General features: G+C 40.4%; 1 protein-coding gene and 1 pseudogene across 7 annotated transcripts in view; both read right to left on the bottom strand.

Annotated features, from left to right (window-relative positions):
• Nucleotides 1-4677: 4677 nt before the first annotated feature.
• DLG1 (discs large MAGUK scaffold protein 1) overlaps nt 4678-22671 on the bottom strand; it is a 203694-nt gene continuing 185700 nt past the window's right edge. For 3 of the 7 annotated variants that reach the window (XM_029069103.2, XM_016227328.3, XM_007667100.4), the window contains 8 exons: nt 20865-20964; nt 16516-16557; nt 14193-14243; nt 12983-13084; nt 12555-12727; nt 10439-10548; nt 9998-10089; nt 4678-6459 (listed from right to left, as the gene is read on the bottom strand). In XM_029069103.2, coding sequence (XP_028924936.1) covers nt 6353-6459; nt 9998-10089; nt 10439-10548; nt 12555-12727; nt 12983-13084; nt 14193-14243; nt 16516-16557; nt 20865-20964 — 777 coding nt within the window. In that variant the 3' untranslated portion in view covers nt 4678-6352. Of the gene's footprint in view, nt 6460-9997; nt 10090-10438; nt 10549-12554; nt 12728-12982; nt 13085-14192; nt 14244-16515; nt 16558-20215; nt 20250-20864; nt 20965-22671 lie in introns of all 7 variants that reach the window. The other 4 variants (XM_029069105.2, XM_001512756.6, XM_029069104.2 and 1 more) reach the window with 3 other exon arrangements.
• On the bottom strand, nt 7780-7898 carry LOC114813346 (annotated as a pseudogene).

Here is a 22671-nt window from a genome sequence, read left to right as displayed (position 1 = left end):
AGCAACCAAGTTCAAGGATTACTCTGCAGCACTTGAACCACTTTCTTTAAGGCTCACGGAATGACTTATTTGGCTTGGCCATTAAGGGCTCAGGTCACCCTTTAATCCTGCCCAGGATTCTGCACTGATAGTGGCCCAGGAACAAGTCGACTAGGAGGAACAAACTGCCTGGAAGTGAGACAATCTTGGGGAGTGGCACACTAATAATAATGCTGGTATTTGTTAAGCGCTTACTATGTGCTGAGCACTGTTCTAAGCGCTGGGGTAGACACAAGGGAATCAGGTTGTCCCACGTGGGGCTCACAGTCTTAATCCCCATTTTACAGATGAGGGAACTGAGGCCCAGAGAAGTTAAGTGACTTGCCCACAGTCACACAGCCGACAAGTGGCAGAGCCGGGATTTGAACTCATGAGCCCTGACTCCAAAGCCCGTGCTCTTTCCACTGAGCCACGCTGCTTCTCCACTACCAACTCCACTGCCCCGCATGCCGGCGATCAACTAGGGAGGGGAAACTGAAACTGGTGAGGGTGAAGAGAAAGGTAGGTGAGGAAGAAAAGAAGGGGAATTGCAAAGTCCTCCTGCAAATTGCTTTTTCTTCTCTAAATTTCAAGTTAATTTTGAGGATTTCCCTCACAGGATCAGTTTCAAGAAATTTTCCCTCAGAGAAAACCTTATAATAAACTCTACATTTTGAAACAAACTGGAAAAACAAAACTTTCTTCCCCAACGCTTCCCCACACCAAACCCCACCAAGTTAGAGTTTGATCATTAATAACCATTTGGTAAAGTGAGCCAATGACTCATTCTGATCCTACTTTCTGCCTCTGACCGTGGCTCAGTAGAAAGAGCACGGCCTTTGGAGTCAGAGATCATGGGTTCGAATCCCAGCTCTGCCACTTGTCAGCTGGGTGACTTTGGGCAAGTCACTTAACTTCTCTGTGCCTCAGTTACCTCATCTGTAAAATGGGGATTAAGACCGTGAGCCCCACGTGGGACAACCTGATTCCCTTGTGTCTACCCCAGCGCTTAGAACAGTGCTCAGCACATAGTAAGCGCTTAACAAATACCAACATTATTATTATTATTAAATTCTTTAGCTTACTTGATCATTTCCACAGTCTCACATTTGGCACTTGAATTATTTCTTTGGAAAGGGGCTTGATTCTGTCGGCATTTTCACTAGAGGCTTGTCTTATGAGATGCAGTCAGTGCTGTTTCACAGCTATCCCATGGCTACCAAGAAGTCTTTACCTAGCTACAGTTAATAATTATGGCATTTGGTAAGCACTTACCATTTGTCAAGCACTGTTCTAGGCGCTGGGGCAGATACAAGTTAATCAGGTTCAATTTAGTCTCTGTCCCACTTGGGGCTTACGGTCTAAATAGGAGGGTGAACAGGTAGAGAAGGTGAGTGTAGAGAGCATGGGCCTGGGGGGGTTAGAAGGACCTGGATCCTAATCCCAGCTCCGCCACTTGTCTGCTGTGAGATCTTGGGCAAGTCACTTCACTTCTCTGGGCCTCAGTTACCTCATATGTAAATGGGAATTGAGACCGTGAGCCCTATGTGAGACGGGGACTGTGTCCGACCTGATCTGTTCGTATCCACCCCAAGCCGGCACATAAGTAAGAGCTTAACAAATACTATAGTTATTATTATTATTATTAACAGTATTTAATCCCCATTTTACAGATAAGGAAACCGAGGCAGGGAGAAGTTAAGTGGCTTGCTCGAGTTACGCAGCAGACGGCAGAGCTAGGATTAGAACCTAGGTCCTCAAGCCTGTGCTCTTTCCACTCGAGGGGAAAATAGTCCTAACAGAAAAAGAGCACGGGCTTGGGAGTCAGAGGTCATGGGTTTGAATCCCGGCTCTGCCACTGGACAGCTGTGTGACTGTGGGCAAGTCACTTAACTTCTCTGTGCCTCAGTTACCTCATCTGTAAAATGGGGATTAAAACTGTGAGCCTCACATGGGACAACCTGATCACCTTGTATCCCCCCAGCGCTTAGAACAGTGCTCTGCACTTAGTAAGCGCTTAACAAATACCAACATTATTATTATTATTTTTGAGTTGGACTCCCAATCTTGCTTAATTTAGGTCCCTGACCAACCTCAACAGTTTCCCATCAGGCCCGAAGAATCCTCAGATGGAGGCTCCTCCTAGATCCTCATTACCCCCTAAGATCCCCATCCCTTTTTATCTCCATGCTTAGAGTGAAAAGCCGGAAGCCGGGTTCCTGTGTGGGCGGCCAGCTGTTGCTGCAGTAGGTCCCTGCTGACACCCGTTTCTTTGGCATTTTGCTAAAGCCTCATCTCGAGAGATGGAGCAGAAAGACGAAGGAGCCACCTTCATCTTCTAGAAGAAAAATCTTCGGTTTTCAAAGATTAGTATATGAGATTTTACCCGATGAGAAAATCTGAATAGGTTTGATGGGATTTAGAAGCTCTCTATATCACTTACTAGACCACCCAACTACTCAAAAAATCGCTGGCAACAATGATGACCTGCTGATGTCACCAACAGCTAAAGAACTATATCTTCAATCATCTTATGATTCACAATAAAAATTCTATCTTTGGAAGACTGGTGGAAAAAGCAACCTAAATGGGAAAAACTAGGAGCATATGGAGTGTGTTAGCAACAGCTTTCCATTTCTATGTGGGGTAGAAAAAAGATATGAGCTTCTGTAGGAAGAGTTTAGATTATACAGGAAAGACTTACCTAGAACAAAGGTTGCGGATTTCTCTGGAGGGTTCACAGTCAACTGCTTGGGATGACTTTGCGGAGGCAGGGTGGCCTTGAGGACCCTTGGAGGCCTCTAGCCCTTATTTTTAAACGCAGAAGGCAAGCTGTGAGAAAACCTTGCCGCCTTTGGCCAAGGGCTGAAAGTAAAAAAGAATTTCTAACCAGGACTCAGGCAGGCATTGTGCAGGGTGAGGGAGAAGAGGCAGAAACTCCGCTACTCAGTCTTGGCAGTGAGGGAAGAGGGCTGCTTCCTCAGTACCTGGCATTTCAAACGTGGACTCTTCCCCTTCTTCTCCGTCCTTCTCCAGCTTGCTCCGGTAGCCGGGGCAGGCGGGGGGCCCCATAGCCACCGAGGAAGACACCGATCCCCCCGGCCCAGGGTCTCGGGGAGGAGTAAAATGGGAGAGGCCGGGCTCCAGGGGCTATGGGTGGGGCCGTGCAGTATAGCATCCCATCCCGCACCCCTACCAAACCCAGGCCCATGGGAGTGGAGGCACCCCTTCCATCTGAAACTGTCGTTGGCAGCCTGGAATGGCCATCCTGATTCTCAGATAGTCCGGGCTGACTTCCGGCCCTGTTTCAGAGGCCATATCTGACGTGGGAGACCACATAATCTCTGTCCAGAATCAATGAACCACACCCGCATAACCGATTCAAGGGACTCAAGCTCAATTAGCCTTCCTCGTGAAGAAATATTCTACTTTAAGAGTGCATACTAAATGAGGAAATAGGCCGCCTCATCTTTCTTAACAAAGGTGAGCCTTACTATGGTCTTCAGTCATGAAAGTCACCAAAGCACGATAACAAACAAAACCCTTGAGATTACCTCCTGGAGATTGGTAATAATGACGATGATGATAACGACAACAACAATAATAGAAAAAAAGTCATATTTTTAAAACACTTACTATGTGCCCAGCAGTGAACTAAGCGCCGGGAGAGATTCAAGATCATCAGGTCGGCACAGTCCCTGTCCCACCCAGGTCTCAAATAGAATAGCAAGATGACTGGTTACTCTAAGTTCGCAATCACTGAACTGCATCTGAACTAAATGATATAAATGGCAGAGAATCATTCTTTTACAAAAATATCCTTGATATAATGTAAGCTTATTATGGATGGGGAAAGTGCTAACCTGTATTCGTTTTACCTAACTTCTTTCACTCAACTGGCTAATCAGGATCAAATAGAGTTTCCCGGTCTCTTGGCCCTGAATGAACGTCCAAAGAAAGATAGTTCCGAACTCCAAAAAAATAACCCATATCCAAAAACTCAATTTATTGCCCCACTGCAAACACAGCGACCCACTCCCCAGGGGCAACGGGCCCTCGGGACATGCTCGTCTCTAATTAGACCGGAGAGTTTCTAGTCAAGGCGGAAACGACCCGCAAGGGGGGCATCCTGGTCTATTATCACTTTGAAACGTTTCTCCTCTACCCAACCCCCCTGAAATTCTCACCCCACTTTCACCTGAGCTCAAAATGAAAAGTAGGCACTGCTGACGAGTTGATTCAACACATTGCCTGCAACTCTAAAATATGAGCCATGATTTTTAAACATCTGCACCCCAAGACTCCAAGCATCTCTACAACTGCTCTGCCACTTGTCGGCTGTGTGACTGTGGGCAAGTCACTTAACTTCGCTGTGCCTCAGTTCCCTCGTCTGTAAAATGGGGATGAAGACTGTGAGCCCCACGTGGGACGACCTGATTCCCCTATGTCTACCCCAGCGCTTAGAACAGTGCTCGGCACATAGTAAGCGCTTAACAAATACCAACATTATTATTATTAACTGCCTCACAAAACAATGGCTGAAGAATTCACAGCTGGGTTTATTCCTTACGTGACCTCCCCACCCCCAACCCGTTCTTAAGAATTCACCATTTGCAAAACCACATGGAGGAGCAGCATTAAAGACACATTCAACAGGTATGTCATACAATAAAGTTTATTAGCTGTTCTCCCCTTTCTGACAAATGGAATGGATAACATTGGACAATCCTTTATAAACCAGCGTTGATTTGGTTTATAAACAGTTACGAGGAGGCCGTCGAAACATGTCTTTAATAAACAATCAATTCCAAATAAGCAATGGGCAAAATACCAACAATATTAGGATCGGAGAAATGTATGCCTGAAGACAGTTCTATATTTTGCTCAACTGCTTTGAACAGCTCAGCACCAGACCTGTGCAACTCCAGTGCAGAGCACCTAAGATATGACACATATACAGTCTAGAGGTGAAAATATACACAAAAATGGATTTTTGCCCCTGATCGGTCTACTGATATAGGGAGAAGAGAATGAGGGCAAGGAAGGGGACAAAAGAAAACGTTTTGAAACTATTTGCGGAAAAGAGGAGAACCTGCCCATACATTTTCTTGCAATCCATTTGCCCCAGATGGTTTTTACCCAGTCACCAGACCCCACTTTGCATTTCACATGATTAAGATAAATTCTAATTTATATTTATTCTCAAAACGAAACAAAAAAGTTAGGAGTAGGTGGTAAAAGAAAAATATATATTTTATATATATATATGCATATATATATATGTGTGTGTGTGTGTGTGTGCGCAACTATGTAAAGAAAATAATTCCCATAGTTACAGAGTTTAGTTAAAGAAAGTTTAATATATATCTTATTATAACAAAATAGGCAGTTATTGTGGGTAAAATATTCATTAAAATCTGACCCCTAAGAATACACTTTGAGTTTCAGGCTATGAATCACACTCATCTTCCATTGCCATAATGATCACTGCATCACTACTGTGATGTCTGTTTTGTCTTTTTTGCCTATGAAATTTTGTTATCCTTATGTGTAAAAGGTGAGTTCCCTTAGCACCTAAATATGGTCTCAATTCAGAAAATGTGATGATTATCTATAAACAACTTTGTAAGACATTGTAAATAGTGCTGCATGAGCAGGATTAAAAACATTTAATATCATTATTCCTAGCCAACTGTGTTGGCAAAAAATATGAAAAAATAGACTATAAGAATAATCCTTATGAAAATGAATATCCCTCATGAAATTATGAATGTTAATCCAGATGTTAATTTTGAAATAAAAAACTAAAGATTTTCCTTCACTGCCTGTAACGAAACATATTTGATGTGACAAGAGAATTCAGGAAAAACAAAAACGAAAACCGGAACTCTATGTTGGCCAAACCATGCTATTAAAGTTAAGCGTGCAAAGTTGCTCATAAATTACTAAATAACTGAATAAGACCACTTTTGTTATGAAATTTTAAAAGAAGGTATATAAAGCTTTTCTGGAAATCTCTGAAAGTTACTTTCCCTTAAACATTAAGGAATTTTCCACAATTCCCCCCCACCCCCCTATACCCTTAATAGCTGGCCAGGCCATTCCACCTTCATTTTGGAAAAATGGCAACAAACCAACGGTGATGCACGATGACAGAAACGATTGAACTGAAAGGGATACCAGATGCTAAAGATGAGAGGAACTGCAGAACGTGACGGATGGGTGACCCAACTTGATGTGTGAACTGAAGGCAGACCCCAGGGGTAAGGGAGCAAAGAGGTACCAAACAAAGTAAATGGCATTGGGAAAAGTAGAGAAAAAATGGTGTCCGTCCTCATAACTTCTCCTTCGCTGGGACCCAGATGTAAGAGCCGGATTGTTCTTCTATGATCTGCTTCACTTGGTTGTAGATTTCTTCCAGCGTGTCGCCCTGTACAATAGCTGCACCACAGAAAAGGGAGTGAGGAATGAGCAAGCTGCACATCCGAAACACTTGGGTACAGATCTTGAAATTATATACCGTGTTATTTATATTCATGCCTGCCTCCCCCTCCGGATCGTAAGCTCGTTGTGGGCAGGGAACTTGTCTGCTGAGTCTGTTGTAGTCTTCCGTGCGCTTAGTACAGGGCTCTGCACATAGTAAGGGCTCAACCAAATCCCACCGATGGACTACTTGATCCTAGCAAGTTTAGCTGCAAAGGGATGGGAAGAGCTTCCCGTCGGGAAAGACGACGGATGAACCTCCATTCTGAGAAGCAGCACGGCTCGGTGGAAAGAGCCTGGGCTTGGGAGTCAGAGGTCATGGGTTCTAAACCCGGCTCCGCCATTTGTCAGCTGGGTGTGTGACTTGGGCAAGTCACTTCACTTCTCTGTGCCTCAGTTCCCTCATCTGGAAAATGGGGATTTGGACTGTGAGCTCCACATGCGACAACCTGATTACCTTGTATCCCCCCCCAGCACTTAGAACAATGCTTGGCACATACTAAGCATCATTATTATTATTAATATTCAGGAATAGGAACCTGTGCAGAGGAATGGATTACAGTGCCGGGGATGGCCCGACACTACTCAGTCTTTCTCTCATCCCTGCCGCTCACTTTCCCACCGGAGCACGGAGTGCAGAAAGTGACAAGGCCAACAAAGGTGTAGCACACTGCCAAGAATGTGTGCCGAACTTCATCTCATTAGGCAGCTGGGGACAGACCTGGGATAAGAACCCAGGTTTCCCGATTCCCAGAGCAGCGTGCCTGCCACGGCAGCAGCAACAGGGATACTGGAAAAGGTACAGATCGGCCTTGGAAAGAGAGTCTTGATGACCTGCCCAGGGAAAGTAATAATAATAATGATGGCATTTGTTAAGTGCTTACTATGTGCCAAGCACTTTTCTAAGCACTGGGGGAGATATAAGGTCATCAAGTCGTCCCACGCGGGGCTCACAATCTTAATCCCCATTTTACAGACGAGGTAACTGAGGCACAGAGAAGTTAAGTGAATTGCCCAAAGTCACACAGCTGACAAGTTGCGGAGCTGGGACTAGAACCCAGGACCTTTGACTCCCAAGCCCAAGCTCTTTCCACCGAGCCACGCTGCTTCTCTATTCTGGGCAAATGGAAAAGAGGCTGACCTTCATTTATAGTATTTTCACTATTGATGTGATTTCCAGGAGAAATAATGAAAATAATAACAACGACGATGGTATTTGTTAAGCGCTTACTATGTGGCAAGCACTGTTCTAAGCGCTGGCGCTGTTGTCAGAGCTGAAGCCTACAGCACCCCGTTTTCCCAAGTGGCCTCCCATCCAAGTACTAACCAGGCCCAACCCTGGTTAGCGTCCGAGATCAGATGAGATCCGGCACAGTCCGGGTGTCATGGCCGTAGTTGGGTAACTTGTCTTTCATTTATTTTCAGAACTAAACTTAGTCCTGCTATCATCTTCTTTCAAAAAGGAAGAGTGGGAGAAGCTTATTGTGGAAGACTGCATTATTGACATTAGAAAAAAACACTTATAGTGAAAGAAAACTTGGCAGACTCTTCTCCTTATATATGCCTCAGTACTTAACATCTGTACTTTAATGGATAGAATTAAAAGTGACCCTTCCGTTAAACAGGATGATCAATATTAGAATCGCTCTTATTTAAAACCCAGAGAAATCAAGTTGACATTAGAAAATAAATTTTTTAAAATTTAAGTAAAATTAAAAATAAAAAAGTACAGAAATTGTTTAAAAATACTACTACTAATAATATTTAAGCGCCTACTATGTGCCAAGCACTGCTCTAAGCACTGGGGTAATCACATTGTCCCACGTGGGGCTCTCAGTTTTAATCCCCATTTTTACAGAAGAGGCAACTGAGGCACTGAGAAGTTAAGTGGCTTGTCCAAGGTCACACAGCAGACAAGTGGTGGAGTCAGGATTAGAAGCCGGTCCTCTGTCTCCCATGCTCCTTCCACTAAGCCACGCTGCTTCTCTACTCTGGTCCAACTGAAGGGGTTACAACTACAGCCTAAATGCTCAACGGAGAACTATGTTGGACCCAAGCACAAATGTCTGTTCAAAATAGAAGATGGGGCGCAAGGCAGGTTGCTCTAAAACTAATATTTTCAGAAAACTGCAGAAGACTGGAAAAAAAAAAGGGGGAAGCACTAAAATGATTCAGCGGGAGTAAAAACTCTGTACAACCACTGTAAATGCCAGGGTTTTTGAGCTGGGAATTTCATTTTCCCAGTCAAGATGAGTCTAGGTGCAATATGATCCTAAGAAAATTTTTATTACTGATCTTGAACATAGCATTGAGTCTGGCCACCAATTTGGAAAGGGGGAAATAAAGAGCAAGGAATTGACAAAAGGGATGATTTTACTGATATCGCTCATTCAACAAAGGTGAAGATTTAAGAGACTATCTAAAAATGGGAAAAATCAAGGGACATAAAAGATAATAGGACATTAAATTAGGGGAATGATAAAATACAACGAAAGGAAACTTTAAATGTAAAGTACTGCTTTTGCAGCTTCAAGCAAATTGAAATCAAACAGGTTAGGCATATTTTCCTAATTACCGGTAGAAGGAATCAGTAACTGTGACCTGAGAAATAGGAATGAGAGAAAATAAATTCTTATGTTCTTTTATTTCAAGACACTAGATGATCACCGATGGAAATCGGGGGGAAGGGAGAAGAGAGAGGGAGGGGGGGAAGGGGAGAGAGGGAGGGAGGGGGAGAGAGAGAGAGAATGGTATTTGCTAAGCACTTACTAAGTGCCAGGCACTGTACTGAGTGTTGGGGTGGACACAAGCGCAGATGGTTAGACTAAGGTTTTCCCCAAAACCTAATCTGACCATATTAAACAAACTGGAAGGTCTTTTTCCTTTCACTTGATGCAGCCAGTATTATTTTTATGTCTATCTTCCCATGCAGATTGTAAGCTTCTTGTGGCAGGGATCACATCTACAAACTCTTTGCATTGTAATAATAATGCTGGTATTTGTTAAGCGCTTACTATGGGCAGAGTACTGTTCTAAGCGCTGGGAGAGATACAGGGTAATCAGGTTGTCCCACGTGAAGCTCACAAGTATTTTCCCAAGTGCTCTGCATGTAGTAAGCCCTCAGCATGGCTCAGTGGAAAGAGCCCGGGCTTGGGAGTCAGAGGTCATGGTTCGAATCCCAGCTCTGCCACCTGGCAGCTGTGTGACTGTGGGCAAGACACTTAACTTCTCTGTGCCTCAGCTACCTCATCTGCAAAATGGGGATTAACTGTGAGCCTCACGTGGGACAACCTAATTACCCTGTATCTACCCCAGAGCTTAGAACAGTGCTCTGCACCTAGTAAGCACTTAAGAAATACCAACATTATTACTATCACTGATTGACTGATACTAGTTTATCGGAGACAGGAGAGTGTTAAAACCAGACTATAATAATGTTTCAATTCTCATATTCCCCTAACAAGTGTATGCCCAGTATGTCCCAAGTTATGCAAACCTGTGAAATGCTCAGTAAATTCTTGTTCCAGTTTCATGGCTCTTTCAAATGTCTTCCTGGCTTGTTCCTCTTGTAGACGTTTATTCATTTCCCTGTGATGAAAAGTTAAAAGTGGGCAATTATCAATCCTGTAAAATCCAAGCACTCCTAATTTAATCAAAGCTTAAGTTCAGGGAAAACCTTTGACTATAACAAGAGGGCTACCTAAATAATCAATTTAAGATTTTTTTGGGGGGACGGACGGAAAGATACCCTTTCCAATTTAGAACATTTCATACTCTGAAAAAGGACTGCAACTAGGATTAAAGTAAACTTGTTGTGGACATGGAACTCACTCTGTTGTACTGTACTCTCCCAGGCACTTAATACAGTGCTCTGCACATAGTGAGCGCTCAACAAATACCATTGATTGCTATTATTTATTTTTAATTTTAAACTCACATAATGTTTTCCACTGATTTCGGTTTAATAAAAACGGAGATTGGATACAGCTGGGCAATCTGCAACCTCTTGATGGCATTCCCGGACACGTCGAGAATGCAATGTTTACCCTAAAAGAGGATAAAAGAAGGAGATGTAAAAGCATGAGCATACTTTCAATCATATTGGAATTTCTGAGAGTTACAAAGCCTGGCTTTCTAATTTGATCTTCCTTCTTTTTAGATGTTCTTCCACTGCTCTTTCAAAGTTTGGGAGAGGAAATGCAACTAAGATTTAAAATGATGGTACCTCTCTGTGATTGTCATCAAACCTTACGAAGAATTTTGCCGTGTGTGACTTGAATGCTTTTTAAGCCACCTTCACGCTAATTCATTCATTCATTCAATAGTATTTATTGAGCGCTTACTATGTGCAGAGTACTGTACAAAGCGCTTGGAATGTACAATTCGGCAACAGATAGAGACAATCACTGCCCAATAACGGGCTGGCAGTCTAAACGGGGGAGACACGCAGCAAAGCAGGAAAGAACAAAACAAAACATCATCAAGATAAATAGAATCATGGAGATAGACACATCATTAACAAAATAAATAGGCTAAAAATATGCACAGTGCAGAGGGGAAGGGGAAGAGCAGAGGGCGGGAGAGGGGGAATGGAGAGGGGAGGAGGAGCAGAGGGAAAGGGGGGCTCAGTCTGGGAAGGCCTCCTGGAGGAGGTGAGCTCTCAGTAGGGCTTTGAAAAGGGGAAGAGAGTTAGTCTGGCAGATGTGAGGAGGGAGGGCATTCCAGGACAGCGGTAAGACGTGGGCCAGGGGTCGATGACTTGGAAGTCGCGAACGGGGGACCGTGAGAAGGTGAGTGGCAGAGGAGCGGAGCATACAAGTTGGGCAGTAGAAAGAGAGAAGAGAGGTGAGGTAGGAGGGGACAAGGTGATGGAGAGCTCTGAAGCCAAAAGTGAAGAGTCTTTGTTTCGTGCGAAGGTTGACAGGCAACCACTGGAGGTTTTCGAGGAGGGGAGTGACATGCCCAGAGCGTTTCTGTAGGAAGATGATCCGGGCAGTGGAATGAAGAATAGACTGGAGTGGGGAGAGCCAGGAGGAAGGAAGATCAGAGAGGAGGCTGACACAATAAACCAGTCGGGATATTACGAGAGCTTGTACCAGCACGGTAGCAGTTTGGATAGAGGGGAAAGGGCAGTCTTGGCGATATTGTGAAGATGAGACCGGCAGGTGTTTGAAACAATGGTTGAGACAGCACAATTTTTTGCTAAAACAGGCATCTGCAGGAACACAAACTACCTTGTGGCAGAGCAAAAATCTTGCTGCGTCGTAACTTTAGCATATTAAATCTATACTTTAGGAGAACGATCAATGTGATTAAACACTCGATGAAAACTATTTTAAACACAAAATTTTGGAGAAATTATCCACATTTGAGGGGAAACCGCTTTGTAGAAGAGGGATACTAAAGAAAGTGTTCTTGTCTACTTTATGAGAAACCTGAAAAATGAAACTGAGGAAAAACAACTTTTCTTCACACATCATTTACGCTTACTGCCCTTATACATTAACTGTCATATCCATAAGGGGTTAACGTACTGTCTTGACATTTGATAGCTATTTAATGCTTGATTTTGGCCCTGTCTTTTCCTGCATACTCCAGATTTCTTGAACTTGCCATTTCTGTTCAATTTTCGACGGGTACAGTTTCAAGCCCCTAATTTAAAATGAAGACAAGATGAAGTTATAAATTATTTATACTAATGTCTGCGTCAAACTCTAGACTCTAAGCTTGCTGTGGGTAGGAACATGCCTATCAGCTCCGTTGTACTGTACTCTCCCAAGGGTTTAGTACAGTGCTCCAGGGCTTAGTACAGTGCTCTGCACACAGTAAGCGCTCAAATACGATTGAATGAATGCAGTGTTCTGCACTCAGTAAGGGCTCAATAAATACCACATGAGGATGTGACGATAGCATGACAAAATTTCTTTGAAGATATTTATACAATGTGGTGTGACGCGTTCTTGAACTAAACTGATTTTGCAAGGTTGGACTGTTACTTCTATTAAACAGCATAACCCACTGGAGGCTATACCAAACCCCAATTTACTGCTTACCTTTTCTGCTACTTCTCGCACAGACTGAACGCTTGTCCCATAGAGATGATTGTTGTACTGGCCGGCTTCTATGAACTTGTGATCCTGGATATCTTTCTCCATCTGCTCGCGGGAGGTGACAAAATGATAATCTCGTCCATCTACCTCATAATCTCGTTTTGGTCTAGTTGTGTCTAAAGAGAAACACTGTGTCAAATTTGAAGCACAATGACACATATCCACTACCCTTCCATTTAAGCCGCTTCTACGCAAATTAGAAACCAAAGAGAATGAGAGTTATCACTATAAAGTACAGAAGAAATCACCTGAAGTGATCATTGGACTGGGGACTAGAAAAGCAAGTAGTTTAACTTTTATCATCCTGCAGTGGGGTCACAATTGAAGAAATCATCGTATTAAAAATGGCAAAGAGATTTCCTGATACTCACGTGGAACACATGAACCAAATTTGTCTGGGAACTCTGAAATCAGATCGTCATTTATTCGGTCTTTCATGGGTCCCAAGATGATCACTGGTCGAGTATAACTAACTAGAAAGATAAATCAGTAATATTTGATATTTATTCTCTTCAATGCATATTCATATGAGACAATGCATAACTTTTCAAGTGCACTAATTTAATTTCTTTCCAGATAAAACTCTAGTACGGTCGTGAAAACATTTTCCCCTCATATGCTTAATCTGCAAGTGCGAAAGGATTGGACACGATTCAGGAATGTTGGATCAGGATGAGCTTCTGCGGTGGGTAGAATTGTAATAGCCAGCCTGTTCAAGTCCCATCTGCCTCCCCGCAGGTTTGAGAGGAGTTGGGGAGGGAGCTGTGAGAAGGTAGGGTGTTGATGGGGAGAAGAGAAAGGCAGCGGCATAATTTAAGACGCTGCCATCTTTCCCCCACTCTTCCACAATAGCACACTCCACTTCTACTCGATGCACGGATGGCTGGGTCCAAGATGAAGAGGTGCTCTTGCACCATTCACATGTGTCAAATTTAAAACGCTGATGCTTTCACCCAATTATTCTGAGAGATTAATGGAGGGCCCTTTAGTAAGAGAAGCAAAAAAATTAAGCTTCAGGAAATAGAAAATTTCTCAGTGGACTATGTGTCTGGGAGAGTGCTCCCAGTGCAGTCATAATTGAAGTCTTAGCCACATTCACTTCGTATCCTCTAGACTGTGGGCAGGGAATATGGCTGATGCTGTACTGTACTTTCCCAGGCGCTTAATACAGTGTTTTGCACATAGTAAGCGCTCAATAAATATGAATGAATAATCTTTTTTAATGCCGTTAAGAGATATTTTACTTTTGCTTGGCTTCCTCCATAGATTCTAAATTCTCTAGGGACAAGAACTGGAACCAATCCTAGACTGTAAGCTCATTGCGGTGAGGGAACATGACCGCTGATTCTGTTGCACTGTACTCTCCCGAGTGCTTAGTACAGTGCCCCGCACACAGTAAATGCCCAATAAATACTACTGATTGATCAATGTTTTAAATTTTCGAGCTCCCAAGAGTGCATTTAAAATAAATGGTTGAACTGACCCTTGATTCAAAATGAAAAAATATCTTACTCTCCCTTTTTTGTATAGTTTCCTTGTGAGCACAGGAAAAAAAAAAAGTATTCATTGGGCTTCACAAACCTTCTTGCTGATTCACAGGTTCATAAGACAAGACATATTCTTCTTGACCACCTAACAGAAAGTTAGAAATATGGGTGAAGAACTCTGCAAAGGCGATTGCTTACTCATTTAATTCAACACATACATAAAACCTTTTTCCTTTCCCTGAGAAAGTAATGGCGATGTGGAAAGTTTCACTGTTTCACTTCACAGAATAGTTATGGAAAGATGCTTGATACAAAAGGTGTTAGCAAATGATGCCAGGCCTTGAAATATACAAAGGAACACAATGATATGCAAGCTATCTAAAACAATTTGTTTTATACTTATATTCTGGACAATTTTGCTAATCTTCTATTTAGGTGTTAAAGTACGGCACAATACAACATTTCTGCATCAATTTTCCACAAGTAGTGGTATGAGAATTTAAGCAACATTACAATGATTTTAACCAATATTTTCCTAAGCAATTATACAGTACCCCTAAACTAGGGCATTCACTGCCATTCATGTTCTACTCCTTATCTCCTGCAAGGAACACTGTTTAGAAGAACAGCTAATCTATAATCCCTCTCTATACCTAGGTATACATAGATAAATATTTAAATGAAAGACACACATGCACAAAGCCTCTTTCATAGTAAAGAAACCTTCCACAGAATTATATTTTCTGAACTAGCTTGTGCATTACTGGGTTTACTTGAAAAAAAAATTCCAAGAAATGTCGATGAAGGCCCCTACTTCTCAACAAAGCTCTGAGGTAGAGAGCATGTCAGAGATACTACTATACCCTTTCCCCAACACACGAAAGCATACCAGCAGCAAAGGAGGGACAGTAAACTCTGCTTTGATCTAAAATGATTACAAGTTCTAACATTTTAAATGCAAGCATCTGAAATATACTTCAGCACCATATGTTCTTTTCAAAAAAGTTTTAGTGCTCTGCAACAAGTTTCAATAAAAAATACTTTCACAAAAGACATCTTCAGATTAGTGGATGGACGCTGGACTGCAAAAATATCTGAATTTAATTTGCCCATTTGGTCACATAAATTTACCAAAGATTACAATTTTAAGTTTTTTCATTATTAAAACCTACAAAGAAACCACTGGAGGCGATTTGGAGAAAGAATAATTGACCTAGAGCCACCAATGTTGAAAAATATTTGCTTGGAAATTCTAGCATGTTCTAGAAATGAGGAAACTCATTTCAACACATTTATGTATCGTTTACATTAAATTGATACATTTGGCACCTGAAGGTTTGGCACCTCATATACTGCCAGAAAAAAACATTTTCTCCCTTTCTGAAGCATGGAGCACTTACCCTATTTTAATCTCAGAAATCAAGAATATTAAGACTTACTCTGATGGCAAGTTTTTACAGCAATAGATGAGCAAACATTTTAAAGTTTATTCTTGAGTAACTGCTCGTCAAAATGCCATGTTACAATTTAAGGCAAAAATATGCAACTTGGATGCTATTAAGCTTCAAATAACTCATGCGCATGAGCTAGATAATACAGTATATACTTTCATAACCTCTTTTATACTGAAAATTTTCCCAACTCATCTAATCTACGGAAATTTCTCTAGATACAAGGCATGAAAATGTTTACCCAAGACATCATTTTGCTATCAATTCAAAAACCAGTTAGGCAGAACAATGGGTACAAAAAGAAATATTACAAATTAAAGATCACTGAATGAGGGCCAAAAGTACATATCATGAGTATGAATAAACAATGATATTAATAAAATGGACCTTTTGAACAGCCATACTCATCTGTAATCAAGATTACTTTCAGAACAGAGAGCAGTAAAAAAAATTAGAAAGGATTTTAATTTGAAGTGCCACACCAAAATAAAAGCCATAAAATTCCTTTCATATAATCTACAATACTCAGATGTTTCACCTAAAAATGGATCAAGGGTACCCCAAGGATGAACAAAACATGAGAAATAGAATGAAATTAATAAAAGTATTTTTCTTTGTTTCCCTCAGGTCATGGCAATTGAAATGATAAATTAATGTTTTCCAAAATTAACTTTAGGTACTAAAAATGTCACAAGAGCAAAATTAAAAATTTCAGGCATCTGAAGGCAACTAGAGCAAAAATAGAGCTCTATTTAGAGTTGGAAAGATTTTTAATTACTTTTGGAAAACTAAAAAAAAAATATTTTTCCCACCTCTCCCCAATTACCCATCTAAATGCAAAACATCTAAGTTTCAAAATTCAGAAAAATCTGGAGAAAAGATGAAAAGACAAACCCAAAACACCTCAACAACAACAACAACAAACCAATAACATAACAGGGATTACAAAGAATTTAAAAGACTTACGGTAACTACTTTCACTATCGCTGGCATTAGAAGTTATATGCTCTGAAATTGCAACAATGAAAAAAATGAAAAACACTGAATGTCATGAGTTCAAAAGAAGACCGACAAAAATCAAACACGAAGAAAAGCTGACCATTACAAAAAGAATTGAGGCATACATATAAACACGTAAAGCATAAAAGCAAAGCTTAAAAACAGTTGTTACCGATTACCTTCATAGCATTGAGGTCATTTCAGACAAAGAACCCCAAATCAACTCAGAAAAGGGACTCGTCATTAGTACAGTATTCCATTTACTGAGTTGATATATCACATTAAGATAATCTGAAATCCTTAGAAAGATCTAAGGCTTGATAAGAGGACAGATGTTTTTAATCTATCTTTTCTACCTTGAACTTGCCATTTAACATGCATAAAAAATGCAAGTTGACACATCTTGTAGTCCAATTACACTGCAGTAAACAGTATTAAAGATGATATTTTTTACCTGAGGACCAACAAAAACTGCATATTTTTACTGCAGATCGGGATCCTGCTTTGATCCCAGCTTTGTCTAACTGCAGATCAATCAAATCCCGTGTTTCTGACATAGTAAAAAGACTTTTGAGGTCACATGATCAGATTCCTCAGAACAAATCAAATGGTCACCCTGGAAGATGAATCTATGCTTAAAACGGCATGATCTCATCAATGGGATTATGGATTCTAATTATTAAAAACACTGGTAGGCAAATGTATCTGAAATTGTTTGATTTTTAAGTGGCCCCCAACAAGTGATAGTATACCTTGGGTCTGTTAAAATTAAATGAGATCTTAGTTTTATTCGCCAATTGCTAGGCAATTTCCATGTACAAAATCCTTTGGGCATATGGATATTTAACCAACGTAAAGGCTCCATCACATGATCTGCAGGGTGTGAGAGCACTAGCAGAGAGAGTGCTAGTCCAGAAAAGGGTCAGAAGGACTGTGGAGAGCTTTGGAGCCGTTTCCGGAAGCACTCTCTCTGTCTCTCCCCTGTCTGCTCCGAGGAAGCAGCAGCAGAAAGGATTTTGGTTGGTTAGAAAGTCCTGATACATGCCCAGGGATTTCAGATAATCAAATTGATCTTAATAAACAGGATTTTTTGTTGTTGTTTATAGATGGCAAAGAGCATATTTTTCCCTTGGGCCAGGAGTGAGAGCACAGAGTGGATGAGATGAAAATGCACTTCTGGAAAGGAATCACATTTCTTGGGAAAGACATCGGGTAACGTGTGATAGGGAAATTGAGCACACCAACAAATTTACCTCACTAATCTGGTACTCAAGAGCTCTCTTTGATCCCTTCAAGTTCAGAGAGCATTCTAGAAGCTAGGGCAAATTCAGCCATTTACCCTGGTCAAAATCTTTGTTCAAAGAGTCTATATTATTGTCACCAAAAATTGAATTGAAAATCTGACCCCCAAAAAACACAGAATAAAAAGTAACACTTATTGTTAGGAAATTGCAAGTTAGGTGAAATTTGAGAAGGAAATATAGTCTGGTGCCTGTGTAGCCAGAAAATACAATTAGAAGAGTAAAAAATTCTAAAAGAAACAAAAGAAAAATGTTACCCCATAAATAAGAAATTAATGCTTTTGGGATAGAATAAAAGAGATATATAATCAGGAACATGCCTGAGGAACAGAGAAAATAACTAAGACACTATTTAGTGGCAAAAAAAGGCCAAATCTTCTTGGCAACTTAGCAACATCAAGAAAAATTTTCTTAACCACAGACATATATATTTTAAATTGCGTCTTTTAAAATCAAAGCTCTGACTTAATTTAGACTGAGGACAGAATTTAAAAGTTTTATTTGCCACTTCTGAATACGTAGTTGGCCTATTGAAACACCACAACCATTAACCCTGCTCAAAAACTTTGATCAAAGAGTCTATATTATTGTCACCAAAAATTATGAAAATGTGACAAAATATATACGATATATGGGTTAGTTTCAACTGAAGAGTAGAGAATTCTTATCTGTTAGCTCAACAGCAGTGAGAGGGCCACCAGCTTCTATATGGCCCTCTACTGCAAACAAGAAATCTTGTGATTAATTGTGGTCAATGACTTGGCCATGGGCACAGAGTAAGTTGGAGGCAGCAAGGAAGACGGTCTCTGCCTCAATGTCCAAGACTTTAGCTCGTTGTGGGCAGGGAACTTGCCTACTGTCCCAAGTGCTTTGTACAGGATTCTGCACACAGTAAGCACTCAATAAATTCAATCGGTTGAGCTACTGTGGCCCGAATATACCTCCTAAATATATTACATAAATGCATCTTAAAGTAATATTTGAGTATTTTCAGTCATGCAAAATAACTTTCATTTGATTCGTGACTGGCCACATTATAGGGAAAATCCTTCTGTTTGCTCTGAAATAATTTGCCCATCTTTGCACCTAATATCTAGGAAAAAGATGTCTAGGAAAACACGACCCTGTACAAATATCACTTCCCTCAAACCCTAAGCCAAGCATTCTGATTTAAGGCACTTTAATCTAACCTTAATGCAAAAAAAAATATTGGTTTCTGAAATTCAGAATCTGTCCACCTAGATCTCAGTTGTAATATGGAAATTAGATCATTTTAATTGGGATCAACCATCCCGTTTCCGGTAAGGAGGGAAACAGAAAAGTTTGCAACTGTGCAAATCTGCTTAAGTCAGGACATATATGGAAACATTTCAAGAAGTTCAAGAATATCTCTTGATTAAAATAATTTAATCCATGAAATACATTTTTACAGTAAGTACATTAAAATAAAGTAAGGTTTTCATCTATTGCTTTATAGATGCTTGAATTTAGTCTCCTTTATCTTACTTTATGACACAGACCTCTACGTTGGGACATTCATTGGCATTTCTTGACAAGAGAGAAAAGTGTTCAATCGCTGCTTAATTCTTGTAATAAAAAAAGTGTTAGAAAGCTCAGATATTCTTCAGTTACATTTAAATAAATTTGGATGTGTGGCAATAATATTGTCATCATTACCAAGCCCAGATGCATCAGGGATATGAATCATCATTTCAAGAGATAAGTCCCAGAATGCTCTAGCACAAAATATAAATCCAATAACTATCAACTAACTCACCACTCCTATCAATTTAAGTAACAGGCAAATGCTGGTAGCTTTTGGTCACATCCTCTTTATGTCTTTTTCCACACCTTTTTAAAAAAACTTTAAAAATGCAAATCATTGGGCACTTTGAAAACTTTGTAGTATAAATGGAATGTGATCACTTGCTTTTTGCACTTTGAAGATATTTCTGACTTTTAGTTCAGGACCTACTAATTTTATGGGGGACAAAAAAAGAGGGTGTTGGGTAATATGATAGTTTTAAATCTAAATAGGCAGAGAACACTTTCTAACCCCCATAAGGACTGGCATTAATTTTCACCACTTGAAATCTAAAAAAAAATGGAAAAACAGATCACAAGACAACTAAATGTCAAAACTACAAAAATGAATAAAATATACATGGCACAACAAAATGAAAAGATGTATTTTGTGGTAAATAAGGAAGTTCAAGAATGTTATCATGGAAACTCTATAGGCAATCTAAATAGTGAACCTCCTTATGCCAGAAAAGTGTTACCACCAATCTCAAAATATATCTGAAAAAGGTAGGCTTGTAGGTGGGGAGGTTAAAAATAAACTTGGGGGTATTTTGATCACTTACTCAGGCCTTTTGATCCCATGTCGTCAGGGAACTCCTGTAGAGAGTAGTCCCCAGAGAGCAAGCAATAAAAAGATAATCAAAGAAAATAGTTGTCAGTAATGTACAAAATTGGTGCTACGATTAGAGACAGTTCCAAGACCATTACAGGTGTGTGTTTGTCCCTAAGATTCCAAGAGCCCCTTGCCCTGGAAAAGCAAAGGCCTCTATATGAATACTCCACTCCATCATTTTAAAAGTAAAAAGGACAAAAGAATTTAAATGGACAGTATACAACAGAAAAAAAGGTCAAACTGAATAACTTCTAAAGATCCAGAACTCATTTGTTTTGTACTATGTTTTCTATCTAAAATATTAAGATTATGGTAAAAGTTCCAAAACTCAATCCCGGTTCCAATGAAAACTACTTCATATGGAAGTTGAATCAGCATCTAGTTTACTACAAACGAGGAACTGCTTGAATAAAAGAGTTTAGGGATTTGCACACATGTCCACCTGCTGGTTTATAAAATTGATTTCCTGCCAATCATTATGTTGGAGGTTCATTAACCTGTTGCAGCTCTTGAAACTGTCTCCATGGTAACGACCATCTGTAGGTAGCAGGCCCTTCTACAGGTGTTTTGCAATTCTCCACTGGATTTCACATACTTACGGTCAACATCACTGGTTTCCTGCTCACTCTGGTCCTTGTTCTTGTAGAAGGGAAATTTTCGGGAAAAGAGGTTCTTTTTACGCTTGTCATTGAATGACTGCTGAAGAAGAGAAGGAGGGGCAAAACAAAGGGATGTCTAATGTCTGTGAACAAAAGGCCCAGCCTAAGCAGCTCTGTGGAAGCTGACTCCTGTAACCACACTGTGCAGTTTGGGTTTAAATTTTACATTTCTCATTTTAAATCAGAAATGCAGTAGGTCTTTGCTTTGTTCAGTGCCCTCTAAAGTTTCAAATGTTTACAACCGAAAGTATTACCAGTCTTACAGTTTAGAAAAACCATCTGGTTGCCAAAATTCACAATGTGTTACACTTGACCAAAAAAAATGGAATATATAAAGCAAAATCTTTAATGGTCAACATTTCCTTCCTAAAAAAATGAACAGAAAAATTTGCTCCCAAAAAACCAAAACCTGTGCACACGCCCAAGATACGACTCTGGCTGCTTGTATACTGTTTTCCTGAACAACTCTTATTAACGCTGTTCTTTGCAAACTCAATTTTTTGAGGGTTCATTTCTGGAAGATAACTCAAGGCCAGGGATCTATTTAATTAAAAAACAGTTACCATGTCAAAGCTCATTTAATTATTTTAGAATTTTTCTAAAGTACCGAATTTGGATGTTTCTCTCCTCCTTCCCTTTTGTTTTTGCTGGAGGTGTGGTGATTGGAAAATGGAAAAGTAGAAATAGTAGTAATAGTACTTATTAAGCACTTAATGTGTGTTGAGTATTTTACTAAGTGCTGGAAAAGAATATTCAGGTGGGCAACAAACATGCTCTCTGTCCCTTGTTGGGGAGCTCAGGGGGAAAGAAATTGAGGGCCTGGAGGAAAGTGGAATGGGGGAGTAAACAAGGACCAACTAAAATTTGGGGAAAAATTTCAAGAAAAGGCATCTAAAAGAACTTGGTAGACTTGGATGGTGCGGATCCATATTTACCAGTGCAAATGGATTTATCTTTTGTTTATGTACTAGAGATGATCAGAATAGGCGACCTCATATCTCAGCAATAATGGTTTGAATATGACTCGGAGAAAATGGCTACAAGAATTAGAGTAAGTTTAAATCTAAAATAATGAAGCCAAGATCATTTATTGTACATTTTCAGCAAAGACATTACCTTCTGGGTATTCTTAGAGCAGAGCACTTTACTAGGCACTTGAGAGAGCTCAATAGAACAAGTACGCAGGATTTTTGCCCTCAAGGAGCTTACAACGCAGCAGAGGAGAGAATAATAATAATTACGGCACGTGTTAAGTGCTTACTATGTGCCAAGCACTGTTCTATGAGCTGAAACATTAAAGTAGAGGAGGTGATACTATGTGCCAAGCACTGTTCTATGAGCTGCAACATTAAAGCAGAGGAGGTGACCAACTATAGGGGTCTGTATGTATGGATCCTAGGAGGCTTTCCAATCATTTTCTGAGGTGAGTGGAAAAAGGGGTGAGGGAGAGAAAGGGGAGAGGGAGAAAGAGAGGTAGCAAAGAGACTACTTCTTCCGTAACTTCAGGTATTGGATAATTGAGCACTGAATTATTCCTACTCAAACACTGCATTTTCCACTTTTGCTTGAACAGATTTTACAAGTGGGTGGAAACCAAGAGGGCTTGGCTCAGGAGGAAGAAGACTTTCTGAACAAATTATGCAACAGATCTGTAAAGCTTATCCAAAACACTTTTACCATTTGGCTTTTAAGAAACATGGTCAGAAATGCAAGGTTGGCAAACCAACAATTGTACATCTACTGAGAG

Source organism: Ornithorhynchus anatinus, chromosome 7 (genome assembly GCF_004115215.2).
Source record: "Ornithorhynchus anatinus isolate Pmale09 chromosome 7, mOrnAna1.pri.v4, whole genome shotgun sequence".
Classification (NCBI taxonomy): Eukaryota; Metazoa; Chordata; class Mammalia; order Monotremata; family Ornithorhynchidae; genus Ornithorhynchus; species Ornithorhynchus anatinus.
This window is presented reverse-complemented; position numbering and strand designations above follow the sequence as displayed.